At 43.8% G+C, this 19661-nt stretch overlaps 1 protein-coding gene across 1 annotated transcript in view; it reads right to left on the bottom strand.

Moving 5' to 3' along the window:
- Window positions 1-18801, bottom strand: part of KLHL6 (kelch like family member 6) — a 56379-nt gene extending 37578 nt beyond the window's left edge. Inside the window, exon 1 of the mRNA XM_055568941.1 lies at window positions 18274-18801. Coding sequence (XP_055424916.1) covers window positions 18274-18560 — 287 coding nt within the window. The 5' untranslated portion in view covers window positions 18561-18801. The remainder of the gene's footprint in view (window positions 1-18273) is intronic.
- Window positions 18802-19661: the final 860 nt, after the last annotated feature.

Here is a 19661-nt window from a genome sequence, read left to right as displayed (position 1 = left end):
GTGATACTCTGGCACCTCTGACAGTTACAGGCCATCCCTGGAGGAGGTCAATTCTCAGGCCCCTCTGGGTTTTGATGTGTGTGGGTGACAAGCACTCTGCACAAGCAGAGTGACCCCAGGAGCCTAGGGAGGGCGGGAAAAGCGCTGCAGTCCTGGCTGTTGGAAGGTGGAAAGAGCTGTGAGATGCTATCTCACCATGTCACAAGTGAGCAAACCTTGGTTTCCTTCTCTGTAAAATGATTTAACAATAGTCCCTACCCCAGTGAGCTTCTGGGAAGAATAAGATAATACTCACAAAGAGGTTGGAACAATAGCTAGCATTCACTAAGGCAAGGCATCTCTGGCTGGTCAGAGGACTCAGAAGGCTGTGGGAGATACTTGGAGCAGACGGCCAACCCCACTCTATCTCACAACCCTGGACCTGCCAGCATTGGGCTTGGTTCCAGTCAGGTCTCTGCACAGCTGTCTACCACCCATCCAGCATAGAGTTAGGGCCAGGGCTGCTCACAAACTGGTCTAGGGACATTAGCATGGTGTGGGCACACAATAGGAGCTCAATAAATGTTCATAGGGGAGAGAGGAAGGGCGTGCTGTAAAGACTATGTCTTCAGACACAGAGCCCCCTTGGAAGCTTTTTCTTTTGCCTGGTTTGGGTCCGAAACTGCCAGCATTTCTTGGCTTTTCTCTGAGACTTTTTTCACTGATTTTCTGCCACTTAAATAAACTCTCCCTGGCCACAGACACTGTACTGAACACAGATAAGATGAAACTAAGGAGAAAACTATATATTTCTCATAGACCAAACTCCTAGGCCTGCTGCTGCTCCCTAGGAGATAAACGGAAACACTTTGGCAACGTTGCAACCCCATGAAAGGTCCACAACCCGGGAAAAGTGGGCCCTAGCTTTCTACTTTAATAACAGTAATCTCCCACAGTTAGATTTATAGCATTTGTAGGCCAAACAGCAGAATCTCTTTTGATTATTATATCCATTCTAAAATTTATTCATTTATTTACGGCTGTGTCGCGCCTTCGCTATGGCTCACAGGCTCCTCTCTAGTTGCAGCACGCAGGCTCAGTAGTTGTGACACACAGGCTTAGTTGCCCCTTGGCATGTGGGATTTTAGTTCCCCAACCAGGGATCGAACCCACCACCCCTGCATTGGAAAATGAATTCTTAACCTCTGGGCTTCCAGGGAAGTCCCTAACATACCCATTTTATAGGTGACAGACTGAGGCAAAAGTTAAGTGAATTGACCAAGACCCTACAGGTTGTCAGCAATAGAATGGGACCCAGAACCTAGGGACTTTGATCTGGAGCTCACCAGTGCACTAACATCAAGGAAAACAGCAGGAGTTCAAGGGCGTCTTTAGGGGATCAACTAGTGTCAGCACTGAGTGAACCAGGCCACATTTTGCTCCCTGAGAGCACAGCTAGGTTTGTTGCTAACCATTTACCACTTAGCTTCTGCAGGAAACAAAATCTTTGTGTAATAAAAATACTTTCTAGACAGACACCAAGTCTCATGAGATTCTTGTAAAACAGAGGTAGCTATGAAGATCCTCTTTTCACAGTTAGAAATAGTCTCACCATAGGGAGTCAGTTGCCCAATACTTCAGCAGTGAGTCAGTGCTGACCCCAAAATAGAGTTCATCTCCCACAATAGCCATGGAAATAGCCATGGGCCAAAGTCTCCTGTAATGAAGTCAGGCCATGGCCCCATCCTTCTGTCTGGGCTTCGCTCCCCTCCAAGCTCTGCCAGCCTCACTCCTGACTTTATTCAGGTCTCTACTCGGATGTCACTGCCTCAGGGTGACCGTCCCTGACACTCAGTCTAAAATAATCACTCCCTAATGTCATCTCCATTGTTTTTCTTCACGATCCTGTACCAACCTGAAGCTATATTACACATCTATTGTTAATGAGTTTAATAATTGTCTCTCTGCTAGAACATGAGCTGAGTGAGGGCAGGGGCTATGCTGTGCTCAACACTATATCCTCAGGGCTAGAATAGTGCCTGGAACCTAAGGAGACATTCAGTAAATATTTGGAGAGAGAATAAATGAATGAATGACAGCAAACTTGTGCTTCTAGATCTTCCATGTTTGCTTTTGACAGGGCTCTGCCCCTCCAAAAATTATCAAGCATTCTACAGGATGAGGCCCAAAGAGACCTGCCCATTGAGAACACTCATCACACCTGTAAGTCCAATGCCTGGAGCTTAAAGAGAACGCACCCACACCAAAACTTCCCACTCACAAATTCAATAAGTTCATGTTCCAACAGCTCCTAAATGTCATCCATTCAGAATTTTCAATCAGCCCAACTTTGCTTTGGTTCCTCCCACCCCCCAGGCCTCCACACTTACCACAGAACTTCCTGCCTCCTGAGGCTCTAACCCCAATCACAGGACTATAAGCAAATATCCACCTCCACCACCACCCCGCTGTCATTCCTAGACCCGCTACACCCATGTTGCCCCCGCCCTGTTCTTCTTCTGATCCCTTCACCATCACATTTATACCAAGAACTAACTCCTCTGCATCAATGAGGTATTCAGGGTTGGAATAGCTCTAACGTTGGTTGCAAACTGAGTTAAATTCTACTTAAGAATATGTGTATTCTTATAGCTGATTCACATTGTTGTACTGCAGAAACCAACACGATATTGTAAAGCAATTTTCCTCCAGTTAAAAATTTTTAAAAAGGATATATGTCAATATGCATACAACTGGCCAAAAATGTTTTTTAAATTAGTAATCATGTGCTGCTCAATGAACACTATATTGTTAAGAAAGGACTTTTGAGGGACCTCCCTGGTTGTCCAACGGCTAAGACTATGCTCTCCCTATGCAGGGAACCTGCATTCAGTCCCTGGCAGGGAAGTAGATTCCACATGCTGCAACAAGAGTTTGCATGTGCAACTAAGAATCCTCATGCTTCAACTAAGAATTCGCTTGCTGCAACTAAAGATCCCACATGCCACAGCTAAGACCTAGTGCAGCCAAATAAATAAATATCTTTTAAAAAGAAAGGATTAAGTAAACCCAATGTGGCCAGTCAAAAGGGTTTCCTCTGCAAAGGAAACACAGAGTCAGTGGAAGCAAGGGTGACCCTAGCATTGGATGACATCACTGTCTATGGTCCCCAGCACCTCTAAGCTAAGGCACCAAACCTTCCACCTGCCATTTCCTAGACAAAAGACCTATGTAGACATGTGGCTCAGCCCAGTTTCTGACCTCAGGCTATTCCCTAAACCCTACCATGTAGACCCTGTCCCAGCACAGGAGTCCTGCCCACATCCCTGGCCTGCAGGCACTCGGGCCTCAAGGATGATGGGTCTCAAAGTATATGCCATGCACGACTTGCATCAGAATTCCTGGGTTGTTTATTAAGAAAGCAGAATTCTGAACCCCACCCACCCTAGACCTTCTTTTTTTTTTTTTTTTTTTTTAATTGGACTATAAAGCACCCTAGACCTTCTGAACAAAATTTCTGGCAGTGGAGCTGGGAATATAAATGTTACTCGGCTCACCCAGCCCCCACCCACAATTGTTTTGCAAATCAAAGTTTAAAAATCACTGCCCTAGAGAGAGGTCACCTCATTTCCCAACTCAATTCCCCTTGGCTAACCCCGAGAAGGAGATTGGACTAAGGTCCAGGTCAAGGAAATAACTGGTTGTGGTTCTGGGACAGATACACCCTTGAGAGTCTTCCCTTCCTGTAGTTTCTTTTTCTCATCTTCTGAGATCCAGACTTCCTAGAATTCCATGAGGCCTAAGGCTGCCCCCTACACTGGGAGTTTGCAGGGCAGGAGTAGTACTCCTCCACCATTTCCCAACCTGGTGGGGATTCAGATGGAAGCAGGCCTTGTCCTGGCCTCTTAAGTCTTTCTCTACCTTAGCTGTTTAGACAGGGCCCCTGCAGCTTACATTCAAGTACCACATTTCACTAGACCTAGGAGTTCTGAAACAGGATGTGGTGGCAAAGCCCTATTAGTAACAAACAGTGTGCAATTCCTTGTTCTTATCTGCTGCACACATGTAAATCTCATATACCTGGAGCGGTGCCCTCAGAGAACGACTTGGAGGTTCATGGCCATCTCTCCTTCCACTCTAGAGAAATGACCAACAGTACTCTGCTGTCTCTCTTCAGGGCCTGGAGTCAGCTCCCTGAATTCTCAGCTGCTCGCTCAATATTTTCTCCAAACGAACAGACAGGCTGGAACCCTGGAGCTGCCCCCGCCTGACTCTAAATACCATCAGACCTCAAAAGAACTGTCTCTGCCAAGCCCCTTGCCCAAGTTCACCACTCCTTAAGGATGCTGCACATGTACCTCTATGGAACTGAACACCAGCCTTGCTTCTATAGAAGCAGCCCTCCCATCCCTACTGGACCACTGCTGAGGCCTCTGCATGGCATCGATGGCCTCAGCCCATCCAAATTTACGACAGAAAGAAGGGCTTGTACTGACCTGCAGGTCAGGCAGAATACACATCAGTCATCCATTTGCCATTTTTGTCTTTTCTGAAATTTTGTCACTTGAGAAAGGCAGGATTACAATTTTTTTCCTTCCAGATTGAGTTGGTATACTATATTCTTGGTTATCAAAATACTCATAGCTTTGGGACTTTGAAATGGTAAAGATTCATGATATGTGAAACAGCATGATATACAACTGTATGGTCTTAATTACATAAAAAGGGATGCTTAGTTGTGAAAATACACAAATGAGACCTAGAAGGACACATCAAAAGACACATCGGTAAACCGATGGCAATTATGAATGACTTTGTTTTTAGCTTCTTGTGTTTTTTTATTTCTTGTTATGCACATGTTAACTTTTAAGAAATACATGTTATTTTAAAAACCTTAAAACAACAGCATCAGTCACAGCAAATGCTTGTGGCCAGAATTCAGCAATGATTCAGTCACAAAGATATAATGGAAGTTCTTATTTTGGCTGCCCAACATCATTGCTAGTCATTTTAGGAGGAGTGCTCAGATTTTCCTTTGAGGAACTATCCCTCCTCCAATACCAGTCTGGGAGGGTTGTATGGAACTAGTCCCACCTCTTAGACTAAGGTTAGCACAGTCCATATGTCTTCCAAGCCACAGTGCCTGGGTCACAGATGGGCACACGAAGAAGCCAGTTCAGTTGAAACCAATTCCAGAACTTTCTCCAGAATTATTGGGAAACAGAAACTCTCTTCCCAGTGGGGCTGCTGAGTTGAGAGAAATAAAAGTTCTGAGAGGCTAGAGACCTTCTTGCTTCTATGTGTGAAGATCCCCTGAGAGAGAGACCAACACAAAGGAGAGTAGAAACAAGAGACAGTGAAACTGATGACATTATTTGAGCACAATGATCCAACCAGCCCTGAAACCAATACCCTTGGACTTTCAAATCATGTGTGGAAATGAATTTTTTTTCTATGTGCTTCAACCAGTCTGAACTGAGTATCTGCCATTTGCAATGCAGAATCCTGACAGATACAACTGGACAAGAGAAATCCTCAATAACAAATGGGACCAAATGCTAAAGAAGATTGCATAACAAGTGCCCAGAAAACGAAACATTAAAGTACTCTCAATGTTACTACACACTGCCCTTCACAGTCTGATCTGTGTACTCTGCTTCCCCATAGCTAGAAGTTTCCAATATGTGCCTCTGTTTACATCAAGACTCTGGGTTACAGACAGGACTCTGTACATTCTACCAGGCCTTTTTTTTTTTTAATTATTAATTTTATTTATTTATTTACTTGTCTGTGCTGCTTCTTCACTGGTGCTTAGGGCCTTCAGTGGTTGCTGCATGGACTTTGTAGTCGTGGCGCACAGGATTAGTTGCCCTGTGGCATGTGGAATCTTCCCAGAGCAGGGATCACACCCGAGTCTCCTTGCATTGGCAAGCAGATTCTCAACCACTGGATCACCAGGGAAGTCCCATAGAGCCCATTTTTACTGTGCCTTTTCCCTCTATTAGATTCTTAAGGATCTTAGAGGCAGGAGTTGGATTTTATTTCTCTCTCAATTCTTATTTACTGGCCTATTGTTGGATGGATGGAGGAAAAGGAAACTACATATGCAGTCCTGTACTTGGTCCTGTAGGCCAAGTGAACTCCCCTTGTCTCCAAACCCACGTTTCTCCTCTAACTGCCATGAGAATAACTAACAATAACCTTCAAGACTGATTGATGGGAGCAAGGTATGTGTGTGAAGAGCTCTGTTTTCTAGTGATTCTCCAAATTGGGACTCCAGTCCCACAGTGTTTATCCTAAGCCCTGCTACTCAAGATTTTACAATACAAAGCATGGTGATTGTTTTTCACCTTAATTTGCTTTGCACATCTTTCATCTCTTTGCCCAAAGATTCCCCTGGCTTCCCCTAAAGAAACACCACTTCCCTCACAACCCTCTTCAGTGAGATCTGCTCTGATTCTCACTTCCCTTGAGCTGGGGCAGAGTCAGCATTTGCGCTTGCTGTCTACTGCCACATCCTGACTCGACTGTTGCCCTGGAGGCTCCTTATCACCCTCTTTGCCCAAACATTTTCCATCTCAGCCCCCTAGAACCCCATGCTGGTTTCTTATGGCCTCCATGCTATTTTCCAGAAATGAGGCTCAGCTTCTGCTTTGTGAAATTTTTCTGAGCACTCGCTGGCTCTGACCGCTTAAAAACATGCAGACTGGTCCCAATCCTCACCCCGAGGTGATCAAATGTTGAGGCTTCCCCAGTCCTAAAAGTTATCCATCTTGTGATAGGACAAAGATGACTCTACACGTGCTCCAGACTTCTCCCGCCACAAGCTGCCAAAGAGGAATATGGACCTCCAAGACTGTTCTTTGGGCTTTTATGACACAGAATCCAGGGGAAAGGGGGAGGGCGAAAGATGTTCCAGCTGCAGATGGAGAGGAATTTTGAAGCAAGAAGTGAAGAAGTTCCCTCAGGCCGGGCTACCCTCAGGGCCACCCAGATGTGGTCAGATTTGGGATGGACCTCCAGCTGCACTTGCCAAGCTTTGAGCCCTGATGTGGACTGCTACAGTCCCTAGGGAAAGGAGCACCTATTTCTAACTGGTCTGCCCAGATAAGACTTTTTAAAAATTCATACAAAGATATCCAAAAAGCCAACAGGTATCAAAGATGTGGATAAGAGAGGGGAACGGGTATGGTGTGTGTCTCCCTCAAAGTGTTTGAGAAAGAAGTTCAGAATTTGAGTTGACTTAGATATCGCTTGTTCTGTTTCTGGGCTCTGGCCCACAATGGAGTGGCATGGGTGGGTGAAGGATTGAAAGAGTTAAACTGCCTTCTCTTTCTCTTTCCAATCTTGAAGCTCAGAGAAGTGGGGTTTGTCTTCCAGTCCCCGAGCCTTATTTTCTTCTTCTCCTTCTTGCCAACCAATGGCACCCTCTTCCTTGTTGTCTGGCTGCTCTGAGGGCCCTCAGAGAGGACTCTGAATGTCTCTTGAAACTGTCTTCTTATCCCCACTGCCTTAGCCTTAATTCCAACCTAATCTTCTCTACCTGTAATTTCTGCAGTTACCTGAGGGTTCCCCTAGGTCAGGACCTCCACATCACAGCCCAGAGGGTTATTTTAACAGAGAGACTGGATCACTTTCTCACTTTCCTAATTAAAACTCTTCCCTGGCTTCCTATTTCCTATACGATACATTCCAAAATTTCATCCTAACCCAACAAACCTTTCATGGTCACCCCTGCCCATCTCTCTTGGCCTTATTGGCCCTTGAAATATTCTTTACTCCAACCCTATCCTTCTTCCTGTGGTCTTATGCTTAGGCTGCATGACAAGTGTAACCTCTAACCCTCCCCTATCTCTATGTTCACCCATCTGTTCTCTACATCTGCATCTGTATTCCTGCCCTGCAGATAGGTTCCTCTGGACCATTTAGCTGATGAATGGATAAAGAAGAGGTGGCACATATATACAATGGAATATTACTCAACCATAAAAAGGACTGATATTGGGTCATTTGTAGAGATGTGGTTAGACCTAGCTAGAGTCTGTCACACAGAGTGTAGTAAGTCAGAAGGGGAAAACAATCATATATTAACACATATATGTGGAATTTTGTCGTTTCGTTTGTGGGCTGGGTCCACCAACCTCACCTTCCTGAAATTATTCATGAGACATAAACCCTCCCCTAACCCGCCCAACACCAAAATGCCCTTTATATGCCAGTCCCCTGCAAGTCTGAGCTTGCTCCACACAACATATGATCTCTTGACAACAGGCAGCTCTTACTTGACCCCAGACCTGAGTCATTATATGCAAAATTGCTGATGGTTACTTTTTATAGATCTCTGAGTGTCTCCTCAGAAAAAGGCCATGATGCAACTTTTGGTTTGATTGTGTTTTAGAGTCATAACAGTATCAGCACTCCTGCGATTATTGTAGCCTTTCCAAAAATGTTACATGTATTAAAAGAATAAAAGAATCCTTACAGCTGACAGAGGATATGTAGGTTGGCTAAGAGATATTCTTTCATAACAAAGGAAATCTTTTTATACAGAAATGGCCTCTCTGAAAGAACTTGAGAGGGCTTATACTAAAGCAGCAGAGGTGTTATAAAACACAAACTAACACAAAAAATAAGATAAGAACTAAGGGATTAAAGTAGGAGAAGACTATATCACTGAAACCTAGGCTAAGGAAACCTAATGCATTGAGCTTCCTGACAGTCAAAGCAAATCCAGAAGTGTAACAAGTTGGTTAATTAAAAAGTAAGCCAGGATCCGTTATCTTTATTTAATGGAAATGTACTTTTCCTTTGGTCCAGTTATCCCTATTCTTTCTAGAAAATGCTCTTCCTCCCACCCAGGTTCTACCCCAATCATGTGGTTAAAATAGGAGCTCTCACCGTTTTACTGACCTCTCTCTCTGTCTTTTTCGTCACACACACAGGCGCGCACGCGCGCACACACACACACACACACACACACACCTCTCTGTCCATCAGTGGACTCCTGAGCGGAGCTGGGCTGACTGTCATGCCCCATATCCCTGCCAATGATTACTCTCAGATTGGGTAATTGAATGGAGATGGGTCAATCAGTCTTTCTTGGGGACTTTCCAACTGCAGCTACCCCTCAGCGCTCTCTGGAACAGAAACTGAGAGAAGTGAGATTCAGAGCTGCCAACAGGCAAATTCCGCATCATGAGGCTGCAGTGCACCTGAGCAGCCCCACCTGAGCGCCAAGCGAGGGTGGGAAGGGAGCTCCCTGACTGCTTCCAAGGCCTTGTTCCTCTTCCTCCTGGGCTCTGCTGCCTCCCGGCCCTTCCTATGCTTTGGTTATGTGGCCAAACACCTTCCTCTTTTGCCTAAGCTGGTTGACTTTGAGTTTCTATCCCTTACAGCCCAGAGAATGCTGACCACTATAGAACACTGAGCAATGGCATGGATGGTGAGCTCCAAGGTGGTTTTATCAAAAACACAGATATTCTACATCTGGCCGTCTCATCTCAGGGGCTGTTTGGTGTTTACTATGTTAGAATCTAGCTCTGTAAAGGCATTTTCATAGAGGGACAGTTACATATCCATGTATTTGATTCAGAGATAAAGTTCAGAACTTGAGATGTAAATGATGAAATTATTTCTCTGTTGTGTTTTAGTTGAATGCTAAATGGAACATTATTCAAAACTGGAGAAGAATATTTTTTTCTCTTCCTGATTGAAAAAGATCCCTATGCCCTAGATGCTAGGGTGGAAGTGACAGAGATGTCGTTTTATTGAGAATTCAAAAGACCTGATTGCACTCTGCCCTGAGACAGCAACCCCTGCCAGCATCTTTCAAAGGTCTGCAGAAGTCACTCTGTGGGCACGGCACATCTGTGCCCAGAGGGTCACATGAGTGGCCTGTCGAATCCACAATGTTCTGAAGCATTTTGGATTTCCTAACTGCTCCTTCTAGTTTTTCCTGTGGTGACCACGCTTTATCATCCTTCCCTTTTCTGAAGTTGTGCAATAGACTCCTGACTCTTTGAGTACTTCCTGCTCTGACCAGGGTGCCACTTAATCAGTGACAGAACCTGCAGGAGGAATATCAAGTTTTTATTCATGTCAAACATTTACAGGGTGTCTGCTTCTGCAGCAGCAGCTCATCCCACTTTCAAGCTGATTCCAGTTCCATGTAAGATGGATGATGCCTTCACGCCATACATTCTCACAGGTATGTACAGTTGCTGTTGCTGTTCAGTTGCTCAGGCATGTCTGATTCTTTGTGAACCCAAGGACTGCAGCACACCAGGCTTCCATGTCCATCACCATCTCCCAGAGCTTGCTCAAACTCAAGTCCATTGAGTCGGTGATCTCATCCTCTGTCATCCCTTCTCCTCCTGCCTTCAATCATTCCCAGCATCAGGGTCTTTTCTAATGAGTCGGCTCTTGGCATCCAGTGGCCAACGTATTGGAGCTTCAGCTTCAGCATCAGTCCTTCCAATGAATATTCAGGACTGAGTTCCTTTAGGATTGACTGGTTGGATCTCCTTGCAGTCCAAGGCACTCTCAAGAGTCTTCGCCAACACCACAGTTCAAAAGCATCAATTCTTCAGCATTCAGCCTACTTTATAGTATGCAAAGGACTACCTACAATTTGGAGGGAAAGGAGGAATAAAAATGCAAGTAATGGTCCTCTTCTCTCCTAAGATCTCAGAAGCTTTATTTCTGATGCATATGTGACAACGGCAGTGAAATTCCTTAATACTTGTTTAGCTCATATTACTTTAAGCCTTGTTCTATATCTAATGTAGGCCTGTCACATAGTAGCTGCATGTAAAGAATCCTTGGCATTTTTTGGTTGCCCAACACCTGAAACCCTCCCTAGGTGTGGCACAACTCTGTTTGAATAAGATAGTGTGGGGCACAGAAGCCACTTCCCTATCCAGAAGCTACAAAAGCTTGATGCTCACTTTCCCAGCTTCTGTCACGGCTAACAACCTAATGTGTCTAACTCAGACTTGACCAATCAGATAAACCAACCCCAGGCTCTGAACTGGGAGCTGGTAACACAAAGAGGCAGAAACAGAGAACCTATTCTAGTAGAAGCAGCAGAAATAGCAGCAGCCTCTGGTTTCCCAAGACAGCAGTGGAATCGTGCCAGGGGCCACAGCTGTGCTAGCATTGGCCTCCAGGTCCTCCTCACCACGGGTTTGAAGCGGCTTTAGGCTCTGGTCCTGGACGCTGCCTGGCCTCCCTTGCTGCTGTCTGTTTTCTGAGTTTGGTACTCCAGCCTTCGGAAGGAGTTACCTACATAAATCCCTTCCCAAAAGAGTCAATTGATTTCTATTCCTTGGAACTAAGAAATCTGACTTATTGCCAGGAATAAAATGTTGAGAGAAATACATTTATAAATGAATCCATTTTATTATGTATATGTCAGACTAACTCACCCGGAGAGGTAGATGCAAATCATTAGCCTCACTGTGTTGTTGATAATTGGCTGAGCCTCAGAGAAGCCAAACAATTTCTCCAGTATTGCACAGCCAAGAAGTGGCAGGGGAAGGACTCAAATGCCAGTGACAGAACCTTGAGATGGTGTTCTTTCCACTCTGTCAGCACTTAGCTATTCCAGCCCCAGTGATGTCCCATAGAGTCTGAAGTCCTGTGCTTTCAAAGCATGGTGTCTCTTTACCTCACACCCTGACCTGCATATTTATTTCTTACTTGGCCCTTTGACCCAGGCCAGTACCCTCAGGCATGCTGGGTCTCTGCTACCAGGATCTGTCAGCTCAGCCCCCAGACTCAAATTGGGTGAGCATTCCTACTGTCTGCTTCTGCCTGTGTGTGTATGCACACAAAGGCAATAATTTTTACATCTTCTTGTTATTTTCAGCTTATGTGGACCACACTAGTGCATGGAAGGGAGAGGGAGTTAATGGTCTCTCACAGGCAATGTCCTAACAGCCATATTTCTGCCCAGTGGAGAGGTCTACCTTCAGGTTGGGTCCCAATATGGAAACCATTCTTCCTATTGAAGTGAATTCCCTGGAGGGTGAAATGGAGACAAACGCTATCAACTTGTTGTTATTTAATTGCCAATATTTTGAAGATTAAATCAAATCAAAAAGAATCCAACAAAGTTCCTGGCATGCGATAAATACTCAAAAAATGTTAGTTTTCCATTTCCAAACTGTGAAAAGTACTTAATGTGTATGTATGCTTAGTCACTAAGTCGTGTATGTTACCCCATGGACTGTAGCCCGCCACACTCCTCTGTCCATGGGATTATTCTGGCAAGAGTACTGGAGTGGGTTGTCATTTCCTCCTCCAGGGGATCTCTGCAACTCAGGTATCGAACTGCACATCCTAAGTCTCCTGTATTGGCAGGCAGATTCTTTGCCACTGAGCCATCTGGGAAGCCCTAAGTACTTAATACAAGGTGTTTATTACCACATACTTTATAAAAACAAAATTTTGAAAGCAACCTATATTCATAATGAATGATTTTCATATTATGTATCTGTTAAAAATGATAGCTAAATAAATAAATAGTATTTATGAAAACTATGGAGCACTATAAATAGTATTTATGAAAACTATGGAGCACTATAGGCTAAAGATAACAAGAAAATAGGGTGCAAAGCAAGACGCAGATCATATGGAAACCATGTTTACAAGTATAAGTATGTAATATAAGTATAAATTCATTGGAAAAGACCCTGATGCCGGGAAAGATTGAGGACAGGAGGGAGAAAGGGACAAAGGAGAATGAGATGGTTGAATGGCATCACCGACTCAATGGACACAAGTTTGAGCAAACTCTGGGAGACAGTGAAATACAGGGAAACCTGGTAGGCTGCAGTCCATAGGGTCACAAAGAGTCAGACACAACTGAGCGACTGAACAACAACAAGTAAGTATAAAATATGCAGGAAAAAAGGTGGAAGAACCACCCCCAAAATGAAAATTAACTTTATCAGAAAATCTCCTAACCCCTTACCGCAAAATCTTGCAGCCAGATGTGCTCTGGCATTCAGAATTGTTTGGCTTGTACCATATCATGAATACTACATAGCACCTCCAACACTCCTCAGTTCAACACATTAGCATGCACCTCAGCAGTGAATATATGAATAGTTGTCTTAAGGAAAATAAAGAGTCTAAGTAGCCTCCTCTCAGTTCAGAAGCTGTCTCTTCACCAGGTGAGTGGAGTTCCAGTTAGATTTGGTGATCAAATAAATTATGGAAAACTTTCCCATTTTTAGCACTTTGGGGATTTTGAAATTGCAGGTAAGAGACTATAGATCTATAGTACTTAATTATTAACCACCATAATGGTTCTGCCAAAAGGACAATATTAAAGGTGTAAAATACACAACCCAACGCTAGAAGTACAATTATCAGTTCATTTGAGTTCACCAGCAGTGCCCAGTGTGGCAGCAGCAATCCTCGATGTTTTTGCCGTTAGCCAGATTTTAAATCCAGACTCAGACGGCTGTAACTCATCTTTGTTTATTCTATCACCTGCACTTGCTGGCTCCTTTCTAGATAGTTTACATTATTATGGAGAAAACGCCAAGAATTACATCTAAACAGAGCTTAAGAGTAAGCCCAGTTTACCCTTGACCCCCTTTCTGCCATCCAGTAATTGGCTAATATAGAATAATTATTAATAAACTGTACCCACAATACCCTTCCCATTCCTGGCCTTGGGCTTGATTTTTGTAGCTAGTGAGTAAAGTCCCCTTATCACAGCCTCAGGGAACCAGACCCACAGACTGAAGTACTGAGGTACAAGGCAGGGGCCAAGTCCAGGCAGAGATTTCAGGCATCAGCAGCAACAAAGGAGCTTGCTGTTGGTAGCCTCAGCCTGGAAGCTTATATATTCACATAGGAAGAGTGGCTCATCACGTAGGACTAAGAGTAGCCTGACAACCCCTCCCTACATCACTGGTACTCTCCTCCCTCTGCCAACCCTGGGAATCACAACACAGTTGCCCTCATGGGTCAACATCAGAATTTGCCATATTCTGCAGTGAGATGCTCACCTGCAAACGGACAGAACCACTGGCTTAAATGGAGATCATTCCATAAGTGTGGCCTGGTATGTAGGATGTACAAGTCCTTCTAAGGACTTTGATTTGGGGAACTGTCCAGAAGGAAACACAAATGGCAGCTTAGTAGCAATCTTATAAAAGACACTAGAAGTCTTATAAAAGTTTTGAAAACATTGTTATAAATGTTAAACCTGTATTTCCCTAATTTTTTCTAAGCTTTATTCTCCCTCACCCTTTTCTCAGCCTCAACTCTAGTGTTTTCCCAGCTTCCTCATCCCACTCTAGACTTTTAAATAGACCCACAAAGGGAACTACATTGTCTGAGTTACTAATATAGTCCCTATTTACAGCCACTGTGTTTACACAAGCAGCTAGACAGTAGCTGGGGAGAGGTTCAGAGACACTGTTTGGGATAATGGGAGTGATAAAAATGCTGGGAGTGAATAGAACTGACAGATCTTCTGATGCATTGGACCACATGAAACATGACCATGGAGAGGCTGTGAGCAAAAAATACCCCAAAAACTAAGCAAATGGGAAAAAAAAAGAGTGAGTTATTAGGAAAGACAAAAAGTTTTATAAGAAAGAAAATGTAACCGTAACATACAATTTGGCTCAACAGAAAACAATGTTTTCATGGATATAATGTACACTTTTAATGCAAATGTATCAAAAATGTGATAGTATTATACTAGAGATTATAGGTAAGGGAGATGGGTTTAAGTGCTAAATCCTTATCAGACACACTAGAAAATTAATGAATGATGTCTAACATTGAAAAATGAAAGAGCAGTATAAAAATATTTTATATAAATATAAATATAGTAACAGAAGAAGCAGTAACAGCTAAACATTGAAAATGGTGGACTCTAGTGACCAGAACTGACAGGTGGAGGAAGTGAAGAGGAATTTTTGGTTTTCATTATTAGCTTTTAAATACTATTTGACTTTTTGTTAAGTATTTGCATGTAGTATTTTGATTAAAATAATTTTTTATAAAAATAAATTTTATTTGAAAGGCTATGAAATGATGGTTCACAGAAAATCCCATGGATGGAGGAACCTGACATGCTACAGTCCATGGGGTTGTGGGGTGTTGGACACAACTGAGCACAGAAGAACTGCAGATGATCCTTAAACATATGAAAATATACTTGGGCTTCCCTGATGGCTCTGTGGTAAAGAATCCGCCTGCCAATGCAGGAGACATGGGTTCCATCCCTGGTCCGGGAAGACCCCACATACCAAGGAACAATTAAGCCTGTGCACCACAATGTTGAGCCTGCGCTCTGGAGCCCCGGACCGCAATTACTGAAGCCCATGCACCCAAGAGCTCGTGCTACTCAACAAGAGAAGCCACCACAATGAGAAGTCTGCACACCACAGTCATAGGGTAGTCCCCACTCTCCCCAGCTAGAGAAAAGCCCATGCAGCAGTGACGACTCAGCACAGCAAAAAATTAACTGATTCATTGAAAAAATTTTCAAAAACATACCAAAAAAATAAAAAAACAGATATTTGACCTTATCAAAATTGAGACATGCAAATTAAAATTACCTTGAGATACTATTTCTCATCTATCAGATTGGGAAAACCCCCGAAGTTAGATGCTATCCTATTCTGGGAAGGCTGTAGGGAGCTCAAAATTATTGAACCCCTATTAAGAAGAATTTGGCAATAGCCACTAAACTGCAGCTGCATTTCTCTTTGACTCAGCAAACTCTCATCTACAAAGGCTCCCCGAGACATTCCTGCATGCATATGAAAGGACATAAAAGATTATTCATTATAACATTGTTTGTAATAGCAAACAATTAGAAACAATCCAAATGTCTGTCAATAGGGGATTGGTTAAATAAATGATGGCTCCATTACTGAGTGGAAAATATTTATATTCTCAATGAATAAGAAAAAAGAACCTACAAAATTTTACAACCAGCTTCAAGCCCTCCAGAGCTCAGGGGGGCTATGTCGGAAGCCTCTCAGACAGAGCAGACTCTCTGCCCTTCCGAAGCCTGACCATAAGAGGAACTTGGCTCCCAGGCCCTTTCAAAATCTTAGAAACAAGCCAGGCAGTGAGGGAATGTAAGACTTGATGTCAGTCTTGGGTCCCAACCCCACTTGGGCACTGTGTTAACTGAGACACTCCAAGCTTGGGTTCCTCATCAAGAACTGGGGAGACAATTCCCCACATCAGGGGGGCTGTCATGAGGATTAAGTGGGACAGTGTATGTGACACAGGTGGCACAGGGCTTTACCTACAATAAGTGGTCAACAACACAAGTTATTTTAAACAGTAGCACCGGAAAAAAAGAATCCTGTCTCCGGGATTGCATTCATTATAGGGGGACAGTCACCCTGGAAATACTAAGATAAGCATCAAAAAAAAGAATGGAAGGAATTCCCCTTCATGACCAGGCAGTTTGGGAAGAGACTTGTCATCCACTGGCAGACACATTCGCCACGTGGCTGCCTCCAGCTTTTCATTGCCCTATGGCTGTCTCTGGGGCTGGCACACACTCTTCTGCACACACTCTCCCTAAGTATTCTAGATCATCAGGCTTGGAAGGACCTGAACCCAAACACCTTCTGTTTGGACTGAGAAACCCCAGAACTAGAGAAACCAGTGATGTACTTAAAACCACATAGCTGGCAGTCCTGTTTCGTAGCCAGGTCGAGCGGCTAATGAAACTGGTAATCAGGTACATGCTTTATGATTGCAGTTTTCTAGTGACTCAAAGCAAAAAGAATAAACCTGAAAGTGAGTGCTCAGCACATACATAGGCTAAATTGACTTTCATTCATTTCTGAAAGGGGTTGTGATCAGTGTGAAAGCATATGGTCGATACTGGTGGAGTAAGTAATGTGTTTATCTACGTCAACCTAGCCTTATGGCTGTGCCAACGTGTTACCTTTTACATGCTTCTAGTGGAGTAAAGCCTCCAATTTAGGGGCAGTTTGTATTGCAATAAAAACAAAAATTTCTAGAATGTGCCCAATCTGTGCTCCAGCAATGACTAGATATGTCATGCTGGGTTTCCATTTCCTCATCTGTAAAAGGGCATATCAGGCACTTTCATCATGCTGTTGCAAAAATAAAATCAGATAACTGCACATAGAGACCCTACTTCCTACAAACCCAGATATCCCCTTGCCTGGTCTATATACGGGACCTGATCAGTTTCACAACAGCATATAGACCTTGCTCTTTGAAGTCCAAAGATTTTCCCCTAAGCATCTCAAAAAATAAAATAAAATACCTTCCATGATATTTACATAAGTAAATAGCTTTTAATTTCCTCAGCCAGAACCAAGAGTTAAGAAGAATCTTGATAAGAAGAATTACAATTTTTATTTCTTCTTCAAGTTCCCCAAATAACTTTTGCATCCACATTTCCCTTGGGAACTGGTTCCCACCATGTCTACATTGATCTGAAAAACTCTGGACCCAGCCAAATTCACAAGGTTCCTGATTCTCCCACATTCCTTCCCCTAAGAATTTGCTCACTACATGGTTCTTACCTGAAATAGACTGAGGTGAAGAATTTCAACAGAGATACATCAAGCATTTACTAAATTCTAGGCACTGTGTGAAACTCTTCCCTCTCACATTTAATTATGACAATAATCCTGAGAGATAAGCATTAGTGTTCCCATCTTACAGATGACAAAACAGGAACTCAGAGCATTAAATTACTTGCCTAAAGTCCGGGCTCAGGAAGGGGCAGAGTGGGTTGGAACCCCGATTTCTAAGTTTGTTATAATTAGGCGTCTCTAACTTCTAAGGCACTTTTGTAACTGCTTTCCCTTCCCACCCCCCTCCCTACACAACAACAGAAGCCCCTGCTTTTCAGCAAGTCATTGGCTAACTTTAAGAATGGCCACATCATTTTTTCTCCATGTCTGCTGGTGAACAAAGACAGCATTATGTTTCCAACACAGTAGTCAGGTGCTGGGGGGAAAAAAATGCCATAACTTCAGTAATTTTCCACCCTCTGGACTAAGACATATACACATTAAAGCTCACCATAAGGTATAAACATTGCTTTGAAATGATGCAAGCTCTCTTTTAGTAGGACTTAAATTCTAAACTCTAAGGTTTAGTAGCTTCCTTTTTGTACATATCTTTAATAGACACACAAACCTAAACAAATAGACAAACCGTCAATACAACAGCCAACCAGTTTAATCAGGCTGTCACATCAATTCAGATTTCCCTTACGACCTGCACCGGATTTGACTCTGGTCCTAGGCTGCTGACCTGAAATAGTTGCTGGCCGCGGCAAGCACCACGCGGTGGCAGGAGAATTCCTGGATGTCCACACACAAGATGACGTCGGTCAGAGCGTTTTCCACTCGCAGGGTCTCCAGGCCATTCTGCAGAATTAAGGAGAGTCCTGTGTCGTCAAATTTTACCTTATCCCCATTTAAGATTTCTACCAGGTCTCCCCTTTTCTCGGGGGGCTCATCTGTAGACAGTGCCAAGGGCCCTTCCAAACTCTTCTCTACCACGTCGTCCATGGTCCAGGTGCCCCTTTGTCCTGCCATCAACACTCAGACTGAAGGAGCGCCCAAGTTTCAGGCAGGTCACATTGCAGAAGCTGGGCGGATTTCCTGTGCAGGGCCCTCCACTTATCACCAGCTGTCACACACACATAACAGGAAGTCTCGCACTTTCTCATCCTGTTACTACAAACGCCAGTAACTTCTATTCTTCTTCTTTCTGCAATCATCACAAGGTTAGAAATTACTTAGAAGGGTGTGTAGGAAGGGGCTCCATAGAAAAGGAGTGGCTTCTCAGAGTCTTTTCTTAGTGCCGTGTGGCTATTTTGGTCCACCTCCCCCATCATATCCGTGATCAGGAAGCCTCTGGTTCTGGTCATTACATTTGTACTTCCGGTGCTTCTATATCCCAAGGTGTCAATGACGGAATGGACATGGGACATTCTAAATCCTCTTCCTCCTTCCATCCAGGAGTCCGGGACCCCATGATAAGCCCCCCACTCAGTTCCTCAGGAACCTTGGAAAGCCCTACATAGCTCTGACATTCTTATTTCTGTCAACACTGCGTGTCATCTGTCTTTGTCCTCTTCCCTGCTCAGGGGAAAACAATGTCATGGCAATTATTAGTGATCCCTTCCCCCTCCCTATTGTTTATTGTTTTAGATATGCCTCTGGGGGCAGAGAAGAAATGGCCTCTAGAAGCTCCATCCCCAGGGTCTTCTCTCTTGGAAGACCAATCCGGGTAGGTCAACACCCAGATTGCCCTAGGAAGTCTCAAGTTGGCCTGACCTCACTCAGCATCTATTGGTCACGTGTCCAGTAGTGGATTGTCAAGTATTTTCATTGCATCTGCAGGTCTCCATTAAATAGAAAAAAACTGTCTTTTATTAACCTCTTGCTATATCCTAGGAAATTTATATGAGTTAATGTATTTTAATCCTTATAACAACCCAATGGTGCTAATAAGACTTACTTAATTTTACAGCTAAGGAAAGTGAAGCTCTGCTCAAGTGAGTGGCAGGACCCAGTTCTCACCTTTAAAGCACCCATTTCTGGCTATCAGAGCTGTAATATCATGTTGGCCCTGGCTTCTTGTATCCCAGGGAGAGAACTGCTGGGCTTGCCTACTACAGCTACCCTAGCTAC

This window comes from Bubalus kerabau, chromosome 2 (assembly GCF_029407905.1).
Source record: "Bubalus kerabau isolate K-KA32 ecotype Philippines breed swamp buffalo chromosome 2, PCC_UOA_SB_1v2, whole genome shotgun sequence".
NCBI classification, from domain to species: domain Eukaryota; kingdom Metazoa; phylum Chordata; class Mammalia; order Artiodactyla; family Bovidae; genus Bubalus; species Bubalus kerabau.
The sequence above is the reverse complement of the archived record's forward strand: the minus strand, read 5'-3'. Positions and strand labels throughout refer to the sequence as shown.